We start from the raw sequence: 22,155 nt of genomic DNA, 5'->3' as shown, positions 1-22,155 counted from the left end.
AAGTTACAGGTAAGAACTTCAATGAAACATCTGTAAAGTGCTGGTAATTACTGTAATGAAACATCTGTAAACTGCTGGTAATTACTGTAATGAAACATCTGTAAACTGCAGGGAAGTACTGTAATGTAACAGCTGTAAGTTACAGGTAAGAACTTCAATGAAACATCTGTAAACTACACATAAGTACACACCTAAAATAGCTGTCACCGCTGAGTACTTATATAAAGCAAATATAGCACAGGAAAGTAATTTGATGAAACATTTACAACCTTCAAGAAAGTTATTTTAACAAAATCAAATACCTCTAAACTAATGGCTAATTGACAAATGTGGTTATTAAACGTAGATGATAAGCAGATGTGTTCCAGGTAGCTAGCTGCTGTTTGAAGATTGGTCTTCATAAAACAGCTCTAGTGTCTTGAGATCAGACATATGTGTAAATCAATGAAGAATTTGGTGATTACAAAACGTCTATTATGATTGTGTGGCCTCGTTTTCAGAACACAGACGCAAGCACACACATAATGTGACATTTTACAAATCTTATATCAGATCACTCTGTCTGTCTGCCTGTCTGTCTGGTACAAATTTCGAACACATTATTCTCCCACTTTCCATTCTCGGATCAAGTTGAAACTTTGCACTATTTATGGTTGTGCTAAGAAATCATGAATCAATAAAAAATTAACCTATTAATTTTATTAAATAGATACCGCTCCGCTAAGCATTGTATTGTTTAAGTATTTTTTTTTTACATTTTGCTAGTTATTTATATTTTGTAAGTGAAAATATAATTTGTACAAAGCTTATATCCACTAACTCTGTCTGTCTAGTAAAAAGTTTGAATCTATTTTTCTTTCTACTACTTCCCATTCTCGGATCAAGTTAAAACTTTTCACAATTATTCATTGTATCTGACAAAAACATGAAGCAATAAAAGAAATCAACAAATTAGTTCAATAATTATTGGTAATTAATTATTTTGTTTGATATCGAAATAAGAGAAATAAATGCTACTTAATGAGAGATGTGGATGTATAATGTGGCACCTAGTGTTATTTTTCCCACTTCTTAGTCTAAGTTGAAATTTTGCATAATTATTCATAGTCGATGACAGTTTGAATACACAAACAATTAAAAAATTATTTAATCAATTACTAGTAATTAATTTTGTTTTATAAAGCAGATTCTGTGGCATTTTACATCTCGAGAGACGATCTTTTCCCTTTGCAACTTCTTGCAGAGGGGATCTAAATCCTGCCATTTTGAGAAAAATGGCAGTAATTAACTTTTTTTAAAATTAAAGCGTTTTTTTTTTGTTTTGCTTGTTGTTTTTTTTTTGTTTTATGTTGTTTTTTTTAAACCAATGTGATTATGCTTAGATCTAGTTGGCAGAATTCAATTCACTCCGCGTATCGCGGTTAAATATAAGATTAGAAATGTCGATGTCCCCCAGTCCCTACAACTCTGTGTCATTGACTTTTTCAATTGGTTGGGGGGGGGGAGGGGAGGACCAAGGACAGTTTTAAAGGAGTTAGTCACCAACAATTTGTTTCCATAGACACAATGAAATGAGGTAGATAGCAGTAGTACCATCTTTGACCTCTGACATTATTAAAAGACATTACTTATATTCAGTGCTTTTTTTTGTTAAAAAAAAAAGTGCCGGTACTCAATGATTAGGTGCCGGTACTCAGTGATTGATTGCCTAATTTTTAACTACTAATAAATTAATAATAAACGTTAAAAATACAAGAAAAGTAATAATTTTCCCCCCACATTGAAAAAGGTGCCGGTACGCCGTACCGGTGCGTACCGTCACACAAAAAAAAAAGCCCTGCTTATATTAGTTTGAGACTGAAACCTTATCAGTTTGTTATATACTTCTTTTTTGTTTTCTTTTAGAAATTTTGCAGAAGACTACCCAAGATACATTTCTAATCGTTGTGTTATGTATGAGGATGGTTTGATGAAAAATGTGGAGTGCTATTCTGCACAGATCGGAGCGATTTGTGAAATGTCGAAATGTAAATATTCACTTTCTGGACTATGCAATTAGGCTACGTCAGTGTGGCTGTCACGCTTTGTTTTGTTTTTTATTTTAGCTGTCAGTTTTTTTTGTTGGCTGTTTGCTTAATTCATTACGTGTAGCTTATTACTTTATTATGGTTGTCTTGATTACTTCATTATAGCTGTCATGATTACTTCAATATGGTTATGTAATTACTTATTTCTTGTTGCACAATGAAATCGATAGCTTTTTCAATCAGCTCACATTTCCAATGTTCATTTCATAAAAATGAGCTGTTGACTTGACAAGGTTCTCAAAGTATGACTTGAGTACTAGATAGTTGGAAACGTTGCAGTCAACACTCAACCAACCCTCTCCCTCAGCTATTGCCCTGCATGTTATCAACTAGTTTTCAAATGTTTCAATCATTATGACAGATATTCTTTTAGTAGTTTTAACTCCTAAGCTGCTTAACGTCGGCTAGCTACCTTTAGGCTACACTTAGACATGTGGAAAATAGACCTATCATAATGTGATAGAATGCAAATAAGGCTCATACATCGCATCATCTTCATCTATCTACAGTTTCAGGATAGTCATATATATATATATGGCTCCTTTTTGTTTCGGAAGGCAATGGATGCGCCCAGATGAGTCACTGGTTTTGGTTTCGTCTTGAGACGGGGCAGAATCTGGTGTGGCTGATCAAGCCGATTCTGGAGCCACAATTCGTGCATGTGTATGCATCTGATTTAGGGCTAGCTGACAGGGCAGCTTTCTTTTTCCCTCTTGATTAAGTCTGCTTCGTTTCTTTTACTCTAAGCGAGAATCGTCCCAGCACGCACAGTCTGTCTTCTTTGGCTATTTCTTCCCACATACTTTCGTTGATGTCTGTGGCTCTCATGTCTCGCCTGCGAACATCTCTATAGGTTAGTCTTGGGTCTGACTCCTGACTCCCACAAGCTCAGCCTATAACCTAGATTTAGACAACGAGCTGACAAAAAGAACAGGTAAAGCTACTACAGCATTGGCAAAACTCTCAAAGAGCGTCTGGGAAAATGCCAAATTGACCACAGCAATCAAAATCTTAGTCTACAATGCCTGTGTTGTGAGCACTCTTCTTTATGGCTGTGAATGCTGGTCAACAGGATAGTCATAAAGCTTTTTTTTAAATTAATAAAGTGATACTTGTTCTTCTTTCTCCAGCCACGTTGGGCTGTGCTTCGGCTAACATTTCCCAGCTCCATCTCAAGTCAGTCTCTACAAAGATGTCTACCCCATTTTGCTTTGAGACCTGCAGAGCTTCGGGATTTCATTTCTCGGCTACACAAAACACTTCCTGCTTTTGCACTAGCGGTAACTATTTTTCTACTTAGAAATCCAATATTTGTAGCTGGATACTTACAATGCATTAGATGCAAATTTACTTTTTTAGGATGTATCCTTGACAACGTAGTCAAGGTGTAAAAACTTATTTAAAAAAATATTTCTGCCACTCATAGTTAAGTAATGTAGGAGTTATCTAACCATGATGGTTACTTTATAATCATAGAATAGCCTCGGCTCTCCAAATCTTTATTATCGCTGTTTTCCTCTTCGTATTACGAGGATAATCATCGATCAGTGCAATATTTCATGCCATATTGAAACAACTTAATCTATTTATATCATCCTTTTGTAATCTGTAAATTCTAAATAAGTTCTTTGTCAAAAAATGTTACAGCCTTGCAATATTTACGGAACCAAAATGTCTTTCTCTTATACCAAATTTCTTATTGATCCGAATTTTAATGGGTAAAATGTCCGTCCGTCACACTCAGGTCTCAAAAAGTTGAAGAGAAGTGAAAAATCAACATTCACTAAGCGTTGCCCTTTTACGTTACTCGGAATGACGTCGGGACGTCGGAAACTTTTTTTTTTAATTAAAGAGTTCTGTCATTGTTCCATATTCTGTTTAACCATTATTATCTACTTGCTAGTAACAGATGCGTTTGAACGTTTCTCTTGAACAAATTGGCGTCTAAAAACCGAAACACACTTTTAAGATTGGACGGCTGCCATTGATTAACAGACAAACTCAAATATTTCCTGTTTTTTTTTATATGTGTATTGTACAGAGTGCTAAATAAGAAGGTGTTTTTTTTTTGGATTGCAGACGACTCACTCTTCACGCTGGTTGGCTGGGAAAACTGTGACGTACCATGCCCTCGTCACAAGTTTCAAATCTGTGGAGGGAGTGAAACAGACAAAGTATTTGTAACTTCAGGTAAAACGTGACGTAGATGGTTGTAACTTTATTAGAGGCATGACATTTTAAAATGTAACTTCAAGTGGGGATTCACATTTCGATATTTGGGCAGTTGTTTGAGACAAACATCTATAAAAAAGCTAACAAGGTCCTCGAAATAAAGAATCACCCTTTGGGTCAGGATTTTGTGATTTTACCATAACAAAAGAGATACAAGACACCGATAGCAAAGACAAACAGACACAAACACTCCTTTTGTTCCCCTGGCAATCAAATCATTAAATAAGAACAATCTGGTATAAACTTTGTCACATGTAAATTATGAGTGAGTCTGGTGTGAATGTACACTTTGGTTTCTTATAGTTATAATGTTTTTTGTTTGGTGTAATGCACAAATTGTAAGACAAATTTCCATACGGACAATAAAGATTATTATTATTATTATTATTTATTATGTAAAATTGAATGAATTCACTGGTCTACGTAAAATGAAAAATACTATATATGCTGCAGATCAAGGCTAGGGTTATAATTCAATACTATTTGGGTTAAAAGATATAAAAAGGAATCAAATCTCTAATTGCACAATCCCTTAGATAATATAAGTATAATATAATAATAGTGTATTGTGTTCTACATATAAACTTAACCAATCATCTAAATATACTTTAAGCAGCAAGTTTCAGTGTGTGTGGGGATATTAAATTAATACAAGAAAGATTTACTGTTTAAATCTATGTCTTGGTTATTTAGTTCATTGACTATTCAATAATTGAATCTATTCCTACACATATCACTGTTTTTTGATAGCCATGACCTTTTGGTTTGAAACTTATCTCCAGATCAATTACTGTTTGTACATTTGTATATATCTTTAGACCATTTTATTCTATGTATATATCTTTAGACCATTTTATTCTATGTATATATCTTTAGACCATTTTATTCTAAGTATATATCTTTAGACCATTTTATTCTATGTATATATCTTTAGACCATTTACTGTTTCTATATATCCTTAGACTATTCGCTGTTTGAGCCCATTCTCTACATTTTATGTTAACAAAACGTTTAGTGTCTAATGTTACTTATGGTTATTTGATCCTACCTAGATGTTGGTCAGCCTTTCAGAGAAAGCTGTCTCACGATGATCTTAGGATCTCTCTTGTCAAACGTCACAGTCCAAAACCCCAATGGATCTTTACAAACTGTAGATTGTTTGGAGTATGCTGGAGGTTAGTTATAAGATACAATGATACTTTGTTATAGGATAAAATGATAATCCATAAAACATAAGATGTCACTTTGTTCTCGACATCTCACAGTATTAAGTGGCTACAATAATGACATCATGCTATCAAGTCTATTCAGATAAAATATCTATTGGTGAAAGTAAAAATGGATGGTCGTCGTGCTGAATCATAAAACCATAGTGAACTTGACCTATGTAGGTACTCAGCTTTACTATGTCGATATCCAAAATAGAAAATTCTTGGCCCTGATGACGTACTGATCATCACTTATTCTCCCACTTCCTGTGGACATTAAAATACGAATATTTAACCGGTTATTACATAACTAAAGCTTAGAACAACTAAGACATTTTCAAGATCGAAATCGCAGCAGTTATATTTATCAAAACTTTTTTATTCACAATTTCGACCAAAAAATCATGTTTTTTTAAAACCAACATTTAAAGGTTTAAAGTACAAAAGTATATTTCCTGCTGCTTTAGGCACTTATAAAGGCACTTACAACATGAGCTTAAGATTTAATAGTGTCCAAATCAAAAGAAAACAATGAAAGAATTGATGCAGTTTGAAATAGAAATGAAAATGATTTATTTAATTAATGGTACCTCCAATGTTAAAAAAGGAGGGAAAACTGATGAATGTCATGCTGTGCGTTTCGCACACCTTATGTATAATGTATGGTGTCAGAGGTACAGGTAGAACTCTGACCTTTCCTACTTTGTAGGCTTTACATGTTTCGATATGTTCACTCCGATTAAAGGATAATAACACCCCCCCCCCCCCCCAGGATTGCGACGGGAAGAATTTAAACCCGGGACACGTCACTACCTAGTATCACACGATCAGGCAGTTATCCATAGTTCACACAATGTGTGCATGAAATAGTCAACCATAGTTCACACAATGTGTGCATGAAATAGTCAACCATAGTTCACACAATGTGTGCATGAAATAGTCAACCATAGTTCACACAATGTGTGCGTGAAATAGTCAACCATAGTTCACACAATGTGTGCATGAAATAGTCAACCATAGTTCACACAATGTGTGCGTGAAATAGTCAACCATAGTTCACACAATGTGTGCATGAAATAGTCAACCATAGTTCACACAATGTGTGCATGAAATAGTCAAAAAGTTATTAAAATTTCTTTTTCTGGGGGGTATATATATATATTAGAAATCACGTGGTATGATAATCCACGAAAGTCGAGTGAGGCAGAAGACCTTTTTTTGTAACCACCAATTTAGATTCAGCAAACTTTAATGGCTTGACCCTTCATCAGTCTCCTGGGCGACGACTGATCAGTTTCAGCATATGCTGTAGACCTTGACAGACTCCAGTCTTTACACCAGACGAGTGTGCAAGCATATCAGTCAGAGGGTCAGAGCTCATCGTTTTCCCCAAACCCCACCAACTGAGCTCTGCACCGAGCGTGAAAGTCTGCCAGGAAAGTCTGCCAGGAAAGTCTTCAAGGAAAGTCTGCCAGGAAAGTCTTCAAGGAAAGTCTGCCAGGAAAGTCTTCAAGGAAAGTCTGCCAGGAAAGTCGCAGGCTCCCGCAACGTTAGCTCTTTTCGAACACCCCAAGGGTCACTGAGGGGGAACTTACTCCATAGGGCACCATGAGGAGCTCGGCGGACACTGTCCCCCCTCAAATAAAGTTATCTTTGAAAAGTTTCTTAGTTTGTGCGAACATCAAACTGATGTCAATCATTTTGAAAACTTTTTTCGGAAACAGAAATCATGTCATCCAGTGCGCTTGGCAGAACTCACGTATAATTTAGGGGGAGGGGGAGGCATGTGTTTACCATGGTCTCAGGTAGAAATCTGACTTATTTTGTATTCAAGAAATAATCAAAACTATTATTTTTTTAAAACTATTCGGTGGATGGGAATAGAAATCATACTATACATACAATAATAGAGAATAATGAAAAAAATTATTATAAAATCCACATTTTTCTTACATAATAGTCAAGATACCTCGCGCCAAAACATCCCATGCGCCAAAAAACGGCTGCGCCAAAACGTCACGTACCGTCTGCTTTAAACAGTGACCTCCAAACGCATCGATCAGTTGGTCTTCATTTAAGCCTATCAGATTGTAAAACACGATTCCTTTTGTAAGAAATACACTTGACGACTAGATACACTTGTATTGCAGTGACATGCCCTGAGTCCTGGATTGGGATAGATGGTCGATGCTACAGATTCTTCATTGAGTCCATAGAAGACCCGTCACTGATGTGTGCATATATCGGAGGCTACTTAGCTGTTTACGAAACAGAAGAGGAAGCAGAAAGTGTTCTGGAAATAATCCAGATGACTGCCATGCTTTACAATAAAGGTGAGTATTTTTGGGTTTGTGCTTGCCTCTTTTTTTGAGAACTAGATTTATTGTGGCACGAAATAGATTTGTGTACATTGATATCACGTGCAGGTAAATTCTAAGCAGACGACATTTTGCGTTCGTAAGTAAGAGCATCGGTTCAATGTGTTTTTAAAAGACGTTTGGTGGATCTGAAAGAAAAAAAAAACAAGCTCGACGTTAAGCTCTCTCAAAAAAACAACAACAACAACAAAAAACATATATTGGCTTGCTGTTCACTTGACGACTAAGTAATATTGTACGCATAAATAATGCCATTTGGCTTAAATTTCCATGACGTTTTTGTGACGTCACCAATCAAAGCACTAATAAATTATAGCACTTTGTTGACCAGACGGTTGAATTAGACAAGCTACAGCAAAAGATCTGCACCGGACGGTAAAGACCTCAACACTGACTCGTGATGTCGCAAGCTGGGGGCTCGTTGCCACGCAACAGGTCTGAGGCTTACTATAGTGATTGGTCTCGTATCCTCCCTCTGGGATTCTCTTGAAACCGTTGTGCACCATCATCATTCCTCTCTGTCTTTTGCCAGTATTAGAGTCTCTTTAATTGACAGGCCCGGACATTCTTGTTGTTGTCTTCCTGTTGCTCCTTTTACCTGGCACTGAACCCTGAGGATCTCGTCATATGGCCATATCGTCTTAGTTGGCGTTATTATTATTATTTTTTTGACAATGATCAGAAAATTGTCATGGGGCCCAATAGCAGTTCCAACAATTTAAGAGTTTTGACCCTGTGATCCTGATGCCCATGGTAAATCTCTGTTCGCTTGTGGTAACGTTTTTTTTTCATCATTGATTTATATGCCATAGCTGCGGAAGTCAGTATATGTGCATTGTCAGAGTTTTTTTTTTTTTAAGGCCTTGTCTCGTTTGCCGGGTCCCTGACTGTTAGAACCAACAAATAAAGCAAATAAAGTAGCTTATAGCACCGAAAAACAATGTTTAGATGATACGAAGGCGCATCTTGATCAAACCGGTAGAGCTATTATATATACACGCATCGGCAAGCCCAATCCAAAGCATATAACTCTACACACGGGTCTACAACCCAGAAAGAGCTTGACTCTAACAAAACAACAGGAGTCCCTAAGAGAAGACAATTATAAATTCCCTATAATCACCTCTCCACAAAACTATAACGGCGAATCGAGAACGAGCAGCTACATACAGATATATAGGCCTAAGGCCTAACTGAACTTACTCGGCAGCGAAAAACAAACGAAAAGGCCACGAAGAGAAAAAAAACAACAACAGTGGCAACCGAACTCACCAAAAGAAATGACTACACAGAAAGGCTCTGGTAACGAGGACTTCCAGTGCAAATGTATCAATAAGTGCGAAAAAAAAAAAGAAAGAAAAATACTTGACTGCGCACGACAAGATTCATTAAGTCGCCTAGCTCTTCCTTTGAATAGACCTTGTTTCATCATTTTCATGGCGTGAAGTCTCAAGACCGGCCGCCATGATAGAACGTGCTTAGAAAAGAAGCAGGCATAACTGCAGTAGACCAAATCTACCCATGCCTTGTAATTATAAGGTTTTTAAAGCCAGAATTGAACTCCATAGCCATCTTCAAGTTTATAGGAAATGGAGGAAGTGCTCATCTTCAACTACGAAGGAGGATAAATTATATATAGCCTACTATATCGTAAAATTGGTGAAAATGTTATTATAAAGAGAAGTTAATTAAGCAATCATAGAGAGATTTGTTCTTTTATGTTTTCAATGTAATTCCTTCTTTCTTTTCAAAGGTATAAAAGATTGTTCATTCATGGTTTGTTTTATAGTGATGAGATAATTCCCTCCCCTCCATATTGTTTTGTAGCTAGGTGGACGTTTGGTTTGTTCCATCTCAGGGGGACAACCTCCTACCTGCGTTACACCAATGGGGCTTTTGTCAATGAATCTCTTAGGACCAGATATGATGAGGATGACTTCCAGTGCTATGCACACACCAGCTTCAATGCCAGCGACATAATCGGTGTTGACTGTGGCAAATACGCTTATATATGTGAAAAAGGACCTGGTAAGTTTGTCACTTTTTCTTAGCTTAAGCTTAAAATTAACTCTAGATTCAATCTTTAGATCTAGATCACTTATTGTTCACATTTTTCAAATTGATTTTGAGTAAGTGCAAGGTTGAATTTATGTATGTAAGTGCTTTTTTTTTAACCAAAGTCTTCAAGGGGAAATAATGCATTCATATAGATTTTATATTGCAGATTACCGAGGCTGTTATCTGTCAGCAGCATCACAAAACCAATACTTAATAGGTTATAGGGATCTGACTGTCACACAATGCCTTGAGACTTGTAAAGGTCTAGGTAGGTCCTCAATTTTAACTCTAAAACTTAAAAAGGATGAATTGGCATAGCATTGCCTCAATCCACAACACATTACTTACAGTCACAGATGTCCATGTTTTCTGTTTTCATGTCTTACTTTTTGATCTACAAGCATGTGGAATTGAAATGGACACAAAAGCAAATGAAATAGTTACCTTTTTTTTTCTATATAGCTAATGTACAGAAAACAGATGTGTTGATAAGCTAGATGTATTTTAAAATGCACTCATTTTTTTTTCAATTATCTAGTTGGCAGCAGTGGTCTTGCAATATTGCATCCCTAATTTTGTAAATTATTACAAAGCTTATATTAACTCACTCTGCCTGTCTGTATGTCTGGCCAAAAGTTTGTACACATTATCTCTCAGACACCCAATCTCGGATCAAGCTGAAATTTCAGACAGTTATTTTTTTTACCTGACAACACAAAAATCAATAATATAAAATTAACCAGTTAGTTAATTAACTACTTTGTTTGGTATCTCAAACAAGGGAAAGAAATAGTACTTGACTGAAGTGGTGGTATAAGCTAAATTAGTCCCCTTTATATTAGTCTGCCATATGAGGCTTAGTAAACACAAACATGAAATAGAAACAGTCTTCCATGTTCATAGACTTTTCACTAGCAGAGTGGTTACTGTGTTGGCTTGAGAAGCCCTAGAAGGCTTTAGCCCACAAGTTTGATTTCAGGTCATTTTTTGTTATTTTTTAAAATACATTAAAAACTATCAACCAGATACCCCATTCTTTCTCACACTTTCCTACTGGTCCAGACAAGTGAGAACGCTAAAAGCATGAAATTGCGCTATTCAAAAAACAAATTGGTAAAAAAATATTTCTAATCGCACAGATTTATTATTGTTAGTCTAGGTCTATTACAAATTTAATGATATAACAGATTCAAACTTAACTAATTGATACACATTAATATAAGCTTTTTTTTTTTCGAGTTTTTTTTTGGTATTTTGCTTGTTTCTATTTACTAGTATTTTAAAAAGTTTCATTATTTCTATATTTTTCTTATGGTTTCATTATTTCTACATTTTTCTTATGGTTTCATTATTTCTACATTTTTCTTATGGTTGCATTATTTCTACATTTTTGTATGATTTCAATATTTCTACATTTTTCTTATGGTTTCATGATATTCCCAACTCCATACTATTTCTCCCTATCACTTTCTATTTGTTCCTCTCTTTCACCATTTTTTTATTTTGCTTAAAAAGATGTCTTTTGAATGCAATGGAGAATATTATGATTAAGCTTATAACAAAAGTCCCCTATTGGTAGCCACTTATTTTTATTAACTCACTGCTCTAAACATTTTTATTTAACCATCCAGGCAAAATGCTGGCAGGTGTAAGGTATCAAAATTCCTGTCACTGTATAGGAAGTGGAGAAAATATTACAAAAACTTTAGAAACAAATTGTGAACAAAGGTGTGCTCGTCAACAGAACTGTGGAGCTTCTCTCTTTGACTATATGACAGTGTATGCCATAGGTAAAAAATATTCCTGCAGTTTATGGACTAATATCCCTATTTTCTGCAACATTATATTAGAGGCTAAAAGAAAATGACATGATTTGTTTTCAGATACAATAAATGCTTATTGAAGAAAATGAAAAAAATTGCTTGTAATTTATTATGCCATGCAACATCATCATTTATCTGTGAATACATACAGAATTTTCTGCATTGCAGTAAAAATTGGTTGATGTTCTAATGAAATCAACATTTTTTTTTATGTGTGGGTGTGGGGTGGGGATCACACTGTAGTTAGCTTGATTTGTTACATTGTAAGTACCTAGTGTAATTACATAACCTACTGTAGTTAGCTTGATTTACTACATTGAAAGTACCAAGTGTAATTACATAGCCTACTGTAGTTAGCTTGATTTGCTACATTGTAAGTACCTAGTGGGAAAATGGTTTCATAAGGTTGTTATTGAGTATCAATTTATTTTTAGTATTAATGTATGCATACCATGTGACAACGAGCAAGGTTTTAAATGCATGATAATATCACTAAACTCATTATGTTTCAACAAGATTACAGCAAAAATGCTTCATCCTGTGAGGACTTGTTTAACCAAGGAGTTCTATTGTCTGGACTGTACTCTCTTGCTAATGGAGTTAGAACATGGTGTGGAATGAAAAGTTTGTACATTTAATTATTTCCATTATGCTTTGATTCCCCACAGGAAATTGGAGTGCTGGGGATAGTCTGTAATGAAACTATCCATCCATCCATCCCAGTGGCGCTACAGCCCATGGAGGGCTCTGGCCTGCTTTAACACATCCTTCCATTCAGATCTCACCTGGGCCTTTCGTCTCCACGCCCTAACCCCAAGCTGCTTCAGATCTGCTTCCACGTCATCTATCCATAGCATTCGGGGTCTGCCTTTGGGTTGCCTGCCTTTTGGTTTTTGCCTGTATACGATTTTCGCCCCTCTGTTGTCTGACATTCTTTCAAGGTGACCTGCCCAACGTAGTCTGTTCTTTTTTATTTCGTTCACTATTGGTGGGTCTTCATATAATTGATATAACTCATGGTTAGTGCGTGTCCTCCACCCTGTTTCATCCTGTATGGCACCATAGATTTTCCTAAGAATTTTTCTTTCCCAAGTGTTAAGTAAATTTTCAGATGTCTTTGTCAGTGTCCAGGTCTCACTTCCATACATTGCTGCTGGTCTTATTATAGTTAGTTTATAATGAAACTATATGAACTTAAATAAATAGTTGATAAAGTAAATGTACAACTATGTTTAAACAAAATAAGGTGATTATTTAAAAAAAAAAATATGATGAAATTTCATTAAAAAATTTACAATTTTAAGAAATTAAAACTAAAAATTCAATTTCAAAGTTTAATAAAAAAATAAATAAAAAATAACTACAGGTTTACAGTAATGAATGTGAATGTTAATGCTTTTCTTTTGCAGATTCATCATATCTGGCAAAACAGATAGAATTTTGGACTTTCAATGGGAGTGGAGAAGTTAATTTTACTAATCTCTCCTGGCATAGAGTGGGTATAGATAATGTCACTCTTGCTATAGAAGTTATGAATTCATCACGATCAAATCAATTATATCAACGCTGTACAGGTAACACATAAAATAGAATGAAAACATATGTCTTTACCATTCACTGGGAAAAACTGTATTAAATGATTTTTTTACTGCCTCATTGGTGTCTGACTAATTAGAAAAGTAGTTGGCCTGTAAGGCTAAAAAGAATTTTTGAATTATAAAAGCTGAAGCAGACATAGTACTAAATCATTTCTTTGCTTACAGGTTATTATCTCCACTGCCCCCAGAGTTGACTGGAGACTTGTTTTAGTGTCCTTTTACTTCCATCTAGTTTCATGTGTACACATAAAGGAAACATATTAGTTTCTACAAAGTAGTACTTAGATAACGTTTTCTTTTGTATTTGGTATTTGTTACACATTTTAACATTCAAATTTCTCAATCTGATCTCTTAGTGTTCACTTTGTTAAGCATTATTCTGGTTCTTTTAGTCATCTAGAATGCACCACCTGTGCACCAGCTGTCACAGTTTTCCCAGCTAATAGCTGGACATTTTGGGCTCAAGTAGGCCTCACTAGCCATTTGATGATACAGAAATGTCATTTCAATCCCTCTACCCCATGGATGACAAAAGTTGTCATCAATTAACACCACCTACAAATAAGTTATTGATTTAATGAAATATATTTAAATTATGGATGGGGGCCAATAGATAACTAATATCCCATAAATCAAAATCTATACATGAATTTAGCATGTGTGAACCATTAAACTATTTATATAATTCACATTGCAACTTAATGTTTTGCAAAAGTCAGTTATATATTTAGTTTAAAATTATAAAGAACTTATGTTTTGTATTTATTCTTTTTTTCCCGTCTTTTTGAATTAACCATAACTGATCATGTCAAGAATAACAGAATATACAAAGTAAACTTTATATACAAAATCATGTATATATATTTCATTTTTTTCAAAGGTGTCTTCCTGCCTGCTAGCATTACGGCAACTCTGAAAACTATTGAGACTCAACTACTTGTTGGTGATGTATTAAAATGTGAGTTTGAACTCTCAGTTCAGTTGTTCAGATAAAGCTTAATCTTAATGTTGTATATTGGTTACCAGTCTAAGTTCCTATAAACCTAGAAACCTACTAGAATGAAATGGAATGTTGTTGTTTTTTTTTATAAAAATTTTTTAAAAATAGATGTATAAAATTTTTATAATCTTCATAAAATAATTCTTAAATATATATATATATTTTTTTTGTTTTTGCATATTTATTTTATATTTATTTCAATCTGTTTTGTTTAACACATTTTTCCTGCAATAGCATGACCAGTGCATTATGGGGCAAACTCGTTTGTAGTCCAAGTGGGAGGAGGCATAGTGGCTGAGTGGTAAAGCGCTTGGCTTCCAAACTGGGGACCAGGGTTTGAATCCTGGTGAAGACTGGGATTTTTTATTTCGGGATCTTTGGGCACCTCTGAGTCCACCCATCTCTAAATGGTACCTGACATTAGTTAGGGAAAAGTAAAGATGGTTGGTCATTGTGCTAGCCACATGACACCCTTGTTAACCGTAGGCCACAGAAACAGATGACCTTTACATCATCTACTCTATAGACCACAAGGTCTGAAAGGGGAACTTTTTACTTTTGGGAGGAGGGAAGGTTTCCATGCTGCTTTTAGGAACTCAGCCAATACAACAGCTTGAGTTGGGATCTGAACTCAAGCCCTTTTAATCAATTAGTTTATTCCATTCAGTCATACATCACAACATGTGGGCAGCATGAAAATGACCTCATCCTTACTGCAGAGGTATCTGTAGATTCAATCAGTATAACATGATCTTTCAAAAACTGTCCTATTTTGCACATTTCAAAAGAAAGAGGAAAAAAATGGGTAGATGATATAAAAAAAAGGGACAGACATAACTTTTATAGACAGCCTTGGAATAACAAATGACATTTAAGTTCAAGTGTCAAAACTGGTTGCCCCAACAACCCCCTTAAAGAGTTATGAGAATTATATAATAATATTATCCTTAATCCACTATACTAATAGACTCTTGGTAATTTTTTTTTTTAAGGCTTGTTTTAATTAGACCTATAAGATATGAAGCTTTTTCTATATTGCAGGGTCCCTAGACACACCTGTGAGTAGTCCATCCTATGTAGGACTCATTGATCAGTTTTACATGGGCATGTACACATGGTCCGATGGCAGTCTGTTCAGGTGAAAACAGAAGCATTAATTCATATCTACCAAAGACATTAGTGATACTGATTGTTGATATTAGTGATATAAGATATTGTCACTTAAAACATTTTCTGTTAACATATGCAAAAAGTATGAATCAAGATTTTTCAATTTTATCCTGCTTATTGTTTTTAGATTATCCCAAATAAAGTGGACTGAGTTTCCTCAAGAAATATTTGAAAATTCAACTTTGGCTACCTATATGCAGTATACAGTTGGCAATCAATTTCTACCTGTCAATAGCACTGAAACATTTCATGCTGTCTGTCAGAGGGATGCTTGTAAGTAATGAAGCTCTGATCATGTGGTAGTCAACTTTTTCTTTTTTTTCTTTAATAGATAATTTGTGTTAATTAGGAGCCTGGTCATTCTGTTGTCAGTATCATAATGATGGTCTAAGTATAGATCTCTATCATCAATCCTTTTTCATTATTCAAGTTATTTTGAATAAAAAAAAAATTTGACATATCATCTTCATCTTGTGAAAAAAAAATTGTTGAAATGGTATGGTTGTGATAACCCTTTTGGACCTTGCAATCTATTAGGAGCTCACCTGTTTCTTTGGCAGATGGTTTACAAGGATTTCATGTGGCCAGCACACTGACCTAATGCCTTTATATGCTCAACATGTGTCCATGAAGCCTAAAAATCCTGAAGTTCAAAATCCCCATATTTTACCACTCAGCCACTTTGGCCCAGTATTTATATAGCTTTGTTATTTCTTTTGTTAAGATATCACAATATATTTGTCCCTTTTTTCCTTTGTACCTACTATTCTTTATGGAAATAGTACTGAATATAATTTTTCTAAGCTTTAATAGATGTGTTTCTGTGAAAGGTATGAAGTATAAAGTATTGAATTGTCTATATTGATCTTACATTTTCTTTTCAGCCTACATTTTTATAACAAATTATAAATTATGAAATAATATATATTAAATTTTATTCATCAAATAAAAGCATTTAAAAAGCAACTCTAAACTTTAACAGCATATAAAGGTTGTCTGCAAATGACCAGCATGCTGCCATCTAGTTGGTATGCTGTTAAGAGTTACAACTCCATGTCACTTACTGTATGTCGTCAGATCTGCCAAGTCAATGCAACAAATCATGCTCTGATTTCTGCCAAAGATTGTATTTGTTATGACCCTGTTGGAGTTAACTTTAATGTAAGAAGATGTATAATACATATTTGTCATAATAATATGATGTGTGTAAGTTAAAGAAGAATAATAGCTGCTTCAACGATAATTGCATGCCTGGCTGGTCATTCTATTGTCAATACTGTTACGAATCTCACTATACAGGCTCTCTGCAAACTGCACCATACACCACCAACTTAAAGAACTTGACAAGTCAGGGCTCCAAAATAACGTAAAGGTTTAATGTCCATAAATAACAGCCAATACTGTACTATTGGCAGCACGTAGAACAGTACAAATAGCTCTGCGATAACCAATATCTCTCCGATAACACCGTTCCGCCGTATCAAGTCTTGCACTGGCCTCTCCGTCTCGTTCCGGGCTTGCACTGGGTTCAACAGTTCGGGACTGACTTCACACACTTGGGCTCGTTGTGTCGGACTCGATCACAGACCAAGATCAAGACGCCGTTCGTCTCAACTGTACTTGACAGTACTCCGCACTGAACCGTCGTAATGCTCCGTACAGAACCACACCTTTGAACTGTGCTGTAGTCGACCGTGTTCTGAACTCCTGTCGTGAACCCGCTTTCTGAACCTTGCTGTATTGAGCCCCTTTTCTCGACCGTCTTGACTGCGACACCTCATCTCTTATATAGGGTCCCTACTGGCCTTCTCGAACCGGACAGAACGCCGCTTGACGTTTCCAGGTGGTCAGATGACTACAACTCTCGTGACGCTCCTGAGCTCTGTTCACGACGTCGATCCTTCCCGAACCGCCGTCGATCCTTCCCGAACCGCCGTGTTGACACTCGTCTCGGCTGATCGTCGTAACTCGTCATGGTTGACCGCTCGTCTAGCGCTGGCCTGGGGCGATTTTCGTCGGCTGACTACACTCACACTGTGCCACCACCAGGTTTATAACAATACTTATAATCTACTTATAATCTATATCTATGGCCTTCTTCAGTTGTGAAGCAGCTAGGGATCATAGAAGTTAGGGCATTAGCTATGGCTGGAATGACATCACACACACAGCAGCTGATGTGTCCAAAGGAACAACAAGTACCTGTAGTCCTACAGTGTGGGATCAGAGGCATCACAGGCTCTTCCAGGGTGTAGCACTGTGTGCTGCTAGCTGCCAAGGATCACCAGTTGCTGATTTTTTCTCAGGATTGACTTCCAAAGTCTTTTTCATATTTGGGTGTAGCTGCAAGGCTACTGAGGTTTGAACTCAGAGTTTTCTGTCTTCTAGATGGGTAAACAGCCATGGCTAACAAGCCTGTCCTGCCACCAGTTCCTTGTCTTTGCCTCTTCTGTTTGTGAAAACTGTTCTGCCAGACCCAATATCTGAGCCACATCTGAAGGCTAAGAGTTACTGGTTGTCAGAGGCTTTTTGAGATGCATGCCATTGAAACATTTTAATAGGTAGTGGAGTGATCATATCCATTACCACTTCTGTAAATAACCTTACAGAACCTATATGCTTAGATTTTATTTACATTAATGATAAGATATTTATACAATACACCCAGCTATATCTATTATTATGACCTTTGAAACATTCTTTAAGGAAATTGAAAAAATAAAATCATTCAACTGGCACTACAATAAAGTTTTAACAAATCAGATGACAGTCCAGAGAGCATACCACATTGCCAAGGAGCCATTTGATTTTTCTATGGTTAAATGAATTATGTGTTTGTACTATTTGGTTCATTATGTCAGTTACACATTATAAAATATGTTTGCACATAAGCATAAAATGTAGCTCGCTCTCTATGATAAAATTTGATCATTATTGCAACTTTTCATTTTGAACTTTTTATTTGTTAAAGTTGATGACATTTTTCAACACTTCAACAAGTGCTCAATGCGACCTCCCTTGCCCAGGAAATGAACTTCAGAAATGTGGGGGCACTAATAATTTTAGACAATACACAATTGGTTTGTAAAGAAATTTTAAAACTTTTCTGTTTAATTTGTTTGAAAAAATACTTATTTCAGCTTGCATAATTCAAGTTCAACTATTCCTTTTTTTATTTTTGGTCAAATGAAATTAAACCTGTGCGTCATGTAATTAAGTCCTAATAAAATTTTTATTTATGACTTATAAAAATGTTATTGTGATGAAAGCAAAAAATATTTAGGTGTTTTGTGGGGCAAGTTTTGGTTAAAATAGTAACTTTGATGTGTTATAAATAAAATTTGGTGTTTTATTAATGGTTGTTAGGAACTTAGCTGATAGGTGGCTCTTATCTCCCTCTAATAATGTTACTTTTATTAATAAAATAGAAATAATCCTATAATAACTTTATACTTTTATACTTTATACTTTATTACTTTTTTGTATTAAGAATTAACTGTTTTAAGATTACATTTTTATGGCTTTTTCCCAGACCAGGATGTGGCTGAATCTTGTGAAGATCTGTACAATAATTTTGTGCATCTTCCAAATACTTACCTGATCAATGGCTCAGAACAGTTTTGTGGCATTGATGGTAAGCTCTAAAATGATTCCTTGACTTAAATTGTAAATGCATCTAGAGGGTACCTCTACCTGGCATGGAAGCTTTTGTTAGGGGAGATAATTAGATCAATATGGAAGCAAAACAGGATCACCATTGGTGTGCCTAAGGACCAAGTCAATTGCACTGGCAGGGGTAGAAAATAACCCCAACATTACTGGTACCAAGTGTTTTGCTTATATGGAATTGCAAAAAAAATCTTTGACACAGAACAAAAAAATTAACTCTGCAAATAGCATAGTGATAACATATGCTCACTGTTGACACTAGATTAAAATTACCTATAAATTTACTACTTTACTAATATATAAAGTTTATAATGTGTTTTATTTTTTACCATCTTAAGTTTATTACACATTGATAGTGTTTTTTTTTAGCTATTTATTCAATTTTTTTTTAGATCTGTCTTCGTCTTGCCCACTTGGCTTCATTGCAAAACAAAACAAATGTTACAGATTTTATAGACAACAGACTCTTAATGTTCAGTCAGCTGCACAGACATGTCTATCTCAAGGAGGATATCTTGCAGCTCCAAGTAATGTGGAGGAGTTGGATGTATTAACACATACTATTCAGAATATCTCAACACTGAGGACAGCAGAGCTTTGGTTGGTCAGTACTTGAAAACTTGTAAAACATTTTTTTCTTTTTTCATTAAAAAATGACAAATTGATTCAAAACCCAGATTTCTATGTTTGAACTGCTAATACTTTCATAGGGCATAAATGATATCACACTAGCTCCACAGTAGGATGCAGTGTCGACAGCTAAGTGCTTCTGTGTTAGAAGTTTAATTTGTATCTTTGTAATTATATCTTCTTTCATTGGTTGATCAAGCCTGGTCATGTCTTCCCCATGGAGAACAAATGCTAGCAGAAGTTTTTCTAAACTTTCCTAAAAGAAGAGCTCATCATGTCTTGCTTAGAACAAGAACAAGAGCGTGGTGGCTTTTTTAGTGAAACAATACACTGCATCACTTTTTTTTTCTAATAGGACAGTGCCCATAACCCCAGTGTATAGGACACCACCTGGGAAATTTAGTATTTTTAAGCTTTTTTATATCCTAAAGGAATACAAAATTTTTTTTATTTAATTAGGCATAAGTTATTTATTTATTTATTAGTATTAAATCTAACATTTTTTTATTTCAAAATTTTGTTTTTTTTAAAGAATTTTTTTCTTTGATTACTCTTAAAACTGGAAATCAGAGCTAGCATGTTAATGTTAAAACTAAACAACAGAAAGTTGGCCTACATTCTTCTGTAATTGTTTACTTTGTTCCCCCTTTACTTTTTCTAATTCCAGTTACTGTTGCTGTGTTTGTTTTTGTAAAATGTTTTACATGTTTCAGATGTTCCTTCAGAGTTGAAGATAATTTATTTTCTAGTTCAAACCTCCTGCAGGATGATGGGGGATGGGAGGGGGCAGGGTTTGAACCCAGGACCATCGATAAGTCAGAATGACAGTCCAGTGTGCAAACCACACAAGCAGGCAGCCATCCAAGCTATCTCCTGATTCCATTGGTTGCTTAAATAAAATAGAATTAACCTAGCAAAGTATTCAAATATTTAAGAAATATAGAAAGTGTTCTGTTTTTCAGGTTGGTTATTACAGCCCCTTTGCTAATGGTCTTTATGTCACATCTCAAGGACACATGCTCTCTGTTGATGATCCATTGACATCTAATATCAAAACCGTTACTTCAGGTTGAAAACAAATAAGATGTGTTTGTTTTGAAGTAATAAACTTAAAAGAACAATTTAGAACATTTAAGAATGAAAAAGTTTACACTATGACATAAAATAAATAAAATAACTCTTGATTTAGACATTTTTGATTAAAACAATAAAAATATTCACATCTATGAAAAATATATTTGAACTACAGTTTAGTGTGTACTGAGATTGAAAAAAATACAATTTATAATTCTTAAACTGTTTTCTTTTAAATGCTGCATATTATTATACTAAGTTCTAATTTTAGTATCTCTCTATTTTTTTCATTAGCCAAGATGACTGTAGCACTCAATATCACTTCAGGACATCTGGTCACAGTGCCCTTCACCACAGCACTTCCTTTTGTATGTCAGTTACAAGAAGGTGAGACAACTGTTTTAGTTGGCAATCTTTTTTTTATTGATATGATATGTTATAATGATATATGCTTACATCAACTTTGTCTATCTGGTAAAAAGTGTGTACAGGTTATTTCTCCCACACCCAATCTGGGATCAAGCCGAAACTTTGCACAATTAATTATTCATTGACGTAGACAAGACATGAATCAATAAAAAAAAAGAGTAACCAATTAGACAATTAATTACTGGTAATTCATTATTTTAATAGCAACAAGGGAGACTAATTCTTCAGTATTCACATATATGGCTAAATTTGTTGGGTTTAGTCCCCTTAAAATAATTGTTAACACCATTTCTCCCTCACACATTCTTTGATCAAGATGATACTTTAAACAATTATTTATTGTGCCTAATAAAATGTGAAGCAATAAACAAAAATACTCAATTATTCAATTAATTATTGGTAATTAATTAATAATTATTATTGAATAAGGGAAATGACTTGTACATTATTGATAAATATAGTTTTAAGAATGGAGTTCTTTCCTTTTTGATAAGTTTTTTTTTTTTTTTTTTAAGAATTTCTTATATTTTGCTTGTTTTAAAATTGAGCTCTCTATATAAAGCAAAGTTTATTCTTTAATCAAATGACTTTCCATGAAAAAAATGAATGCATGTATAGTTTAATAAACTACAGTCACATATAAATCTAGTTCCTGTTTAACTCTTCTGTTACAATAATGGCAACACAATGTTCAATTTAATTATACAGTCTCAGTAAATTGTGGTTTAAGGTTAAAATAATGTGCAAAACAACAACTAATACATGTGAAATTATTATAGAGACTCTAAATTCTAAAAGA

The 22,155-nt window shown here is 34.8% G+C and overlaps 1 protein-coding gene across 1 annotated transcript in view; it reads left to right on the top strand.

Moving 5' to 3' along the window:
- LOC106065681 (uncharacterized) overlaps positions 1 to 22,155 on the top strand; it is a 65,052-nt gene that overhangs the window by 30,896 nt on the left and 12,001 nt on the right. The window contains exons 11-29 of the mRNA XM_056045568.1: positions 1,906 to 2,027; positions 3,218 to 3,367; positions 4,167 to 4,277; positions 5,372 to 5,494; positions 7,678 to 7,860; positions 9,733 to 9,933; positions 10,130 to 10,231; positions 11,595 to 11,753; positions 12,303 to 12,410; positions 13,196 to 13,360; positions 14,265 to 14,342; positions 15,426 to 15,522; positions 15,682 to 15,827; positions 16,537 to 16,715; positions 18,526 to 18,634; positions 19,087 to 19,188; positions 19,616 to 19,827; positions 20,816 to 20,921; positions 21,222 to 21,314. Coding sequence (XP_055901543.1) covers positions 1,906 to 2,027; positions 3,218 to 3,367; positions 4,167 to 4,277; positions 5,372 to 5,494; positions 7,678 to 7,860; positions 9,733 to 9,933; positions 10,130 to 10,231; positions 11,595 to 11,753; positions 12,303 to 12,410; positions 13,196 to 13,360; positions 14,265 to 14,342; positions 15,426 to 15,522; positions 15,682 to 15,827; positions 16,537 to 16,715; positions 18,526 to 18,634; positions 19,087 to 19,188; positions 19,616 to 19,827; positions 20,816 to 20,921; positions 21,222 to 21,314 — 2,546 coding nt within the window. The remainder of the gene's footprint in view (positions 1 to 1,905; positions 2,028 to 3,217; positions 3,368 to 4,166; positions 4,278 to 5,371; positions 5,495 to 7,677; positions 7,861 to 9,732; positions 9,934 to 10,129; positions 10,232 to 11,594; positions 11,754 to 12,302; positions 12,411 to 13,195; positions 13,361 to 14,264; positions 14,343 to 15,425; positions 15,523 to 15,681; positions 15,828 to 16,536; positions 16,716 to 18,525; positions 18,635 to 19,086; positions 19,189 to 19,615; positions 19,828 to 20,815; positions 20,922 to 21,221; positions 21,315 to 22,155) is intronic.

Source organism: Biomphalaria glabrata, chromosome 11, assembly GCF_947242115.1.
Source record: "Biomphalaria glabrata chromosome 11, xgBioGlab47.1, whole genome shotgun sequence".
NCBI classification, from domain to species: Eukaryota; Metazoa; Mollusca; class Gastropoda; family Planorbidae; genus Biomphalaria; species Biomphalaria glabrata.
This window is presented reverse-complemented; position numbering and strand designations above follow the sequence as displayed.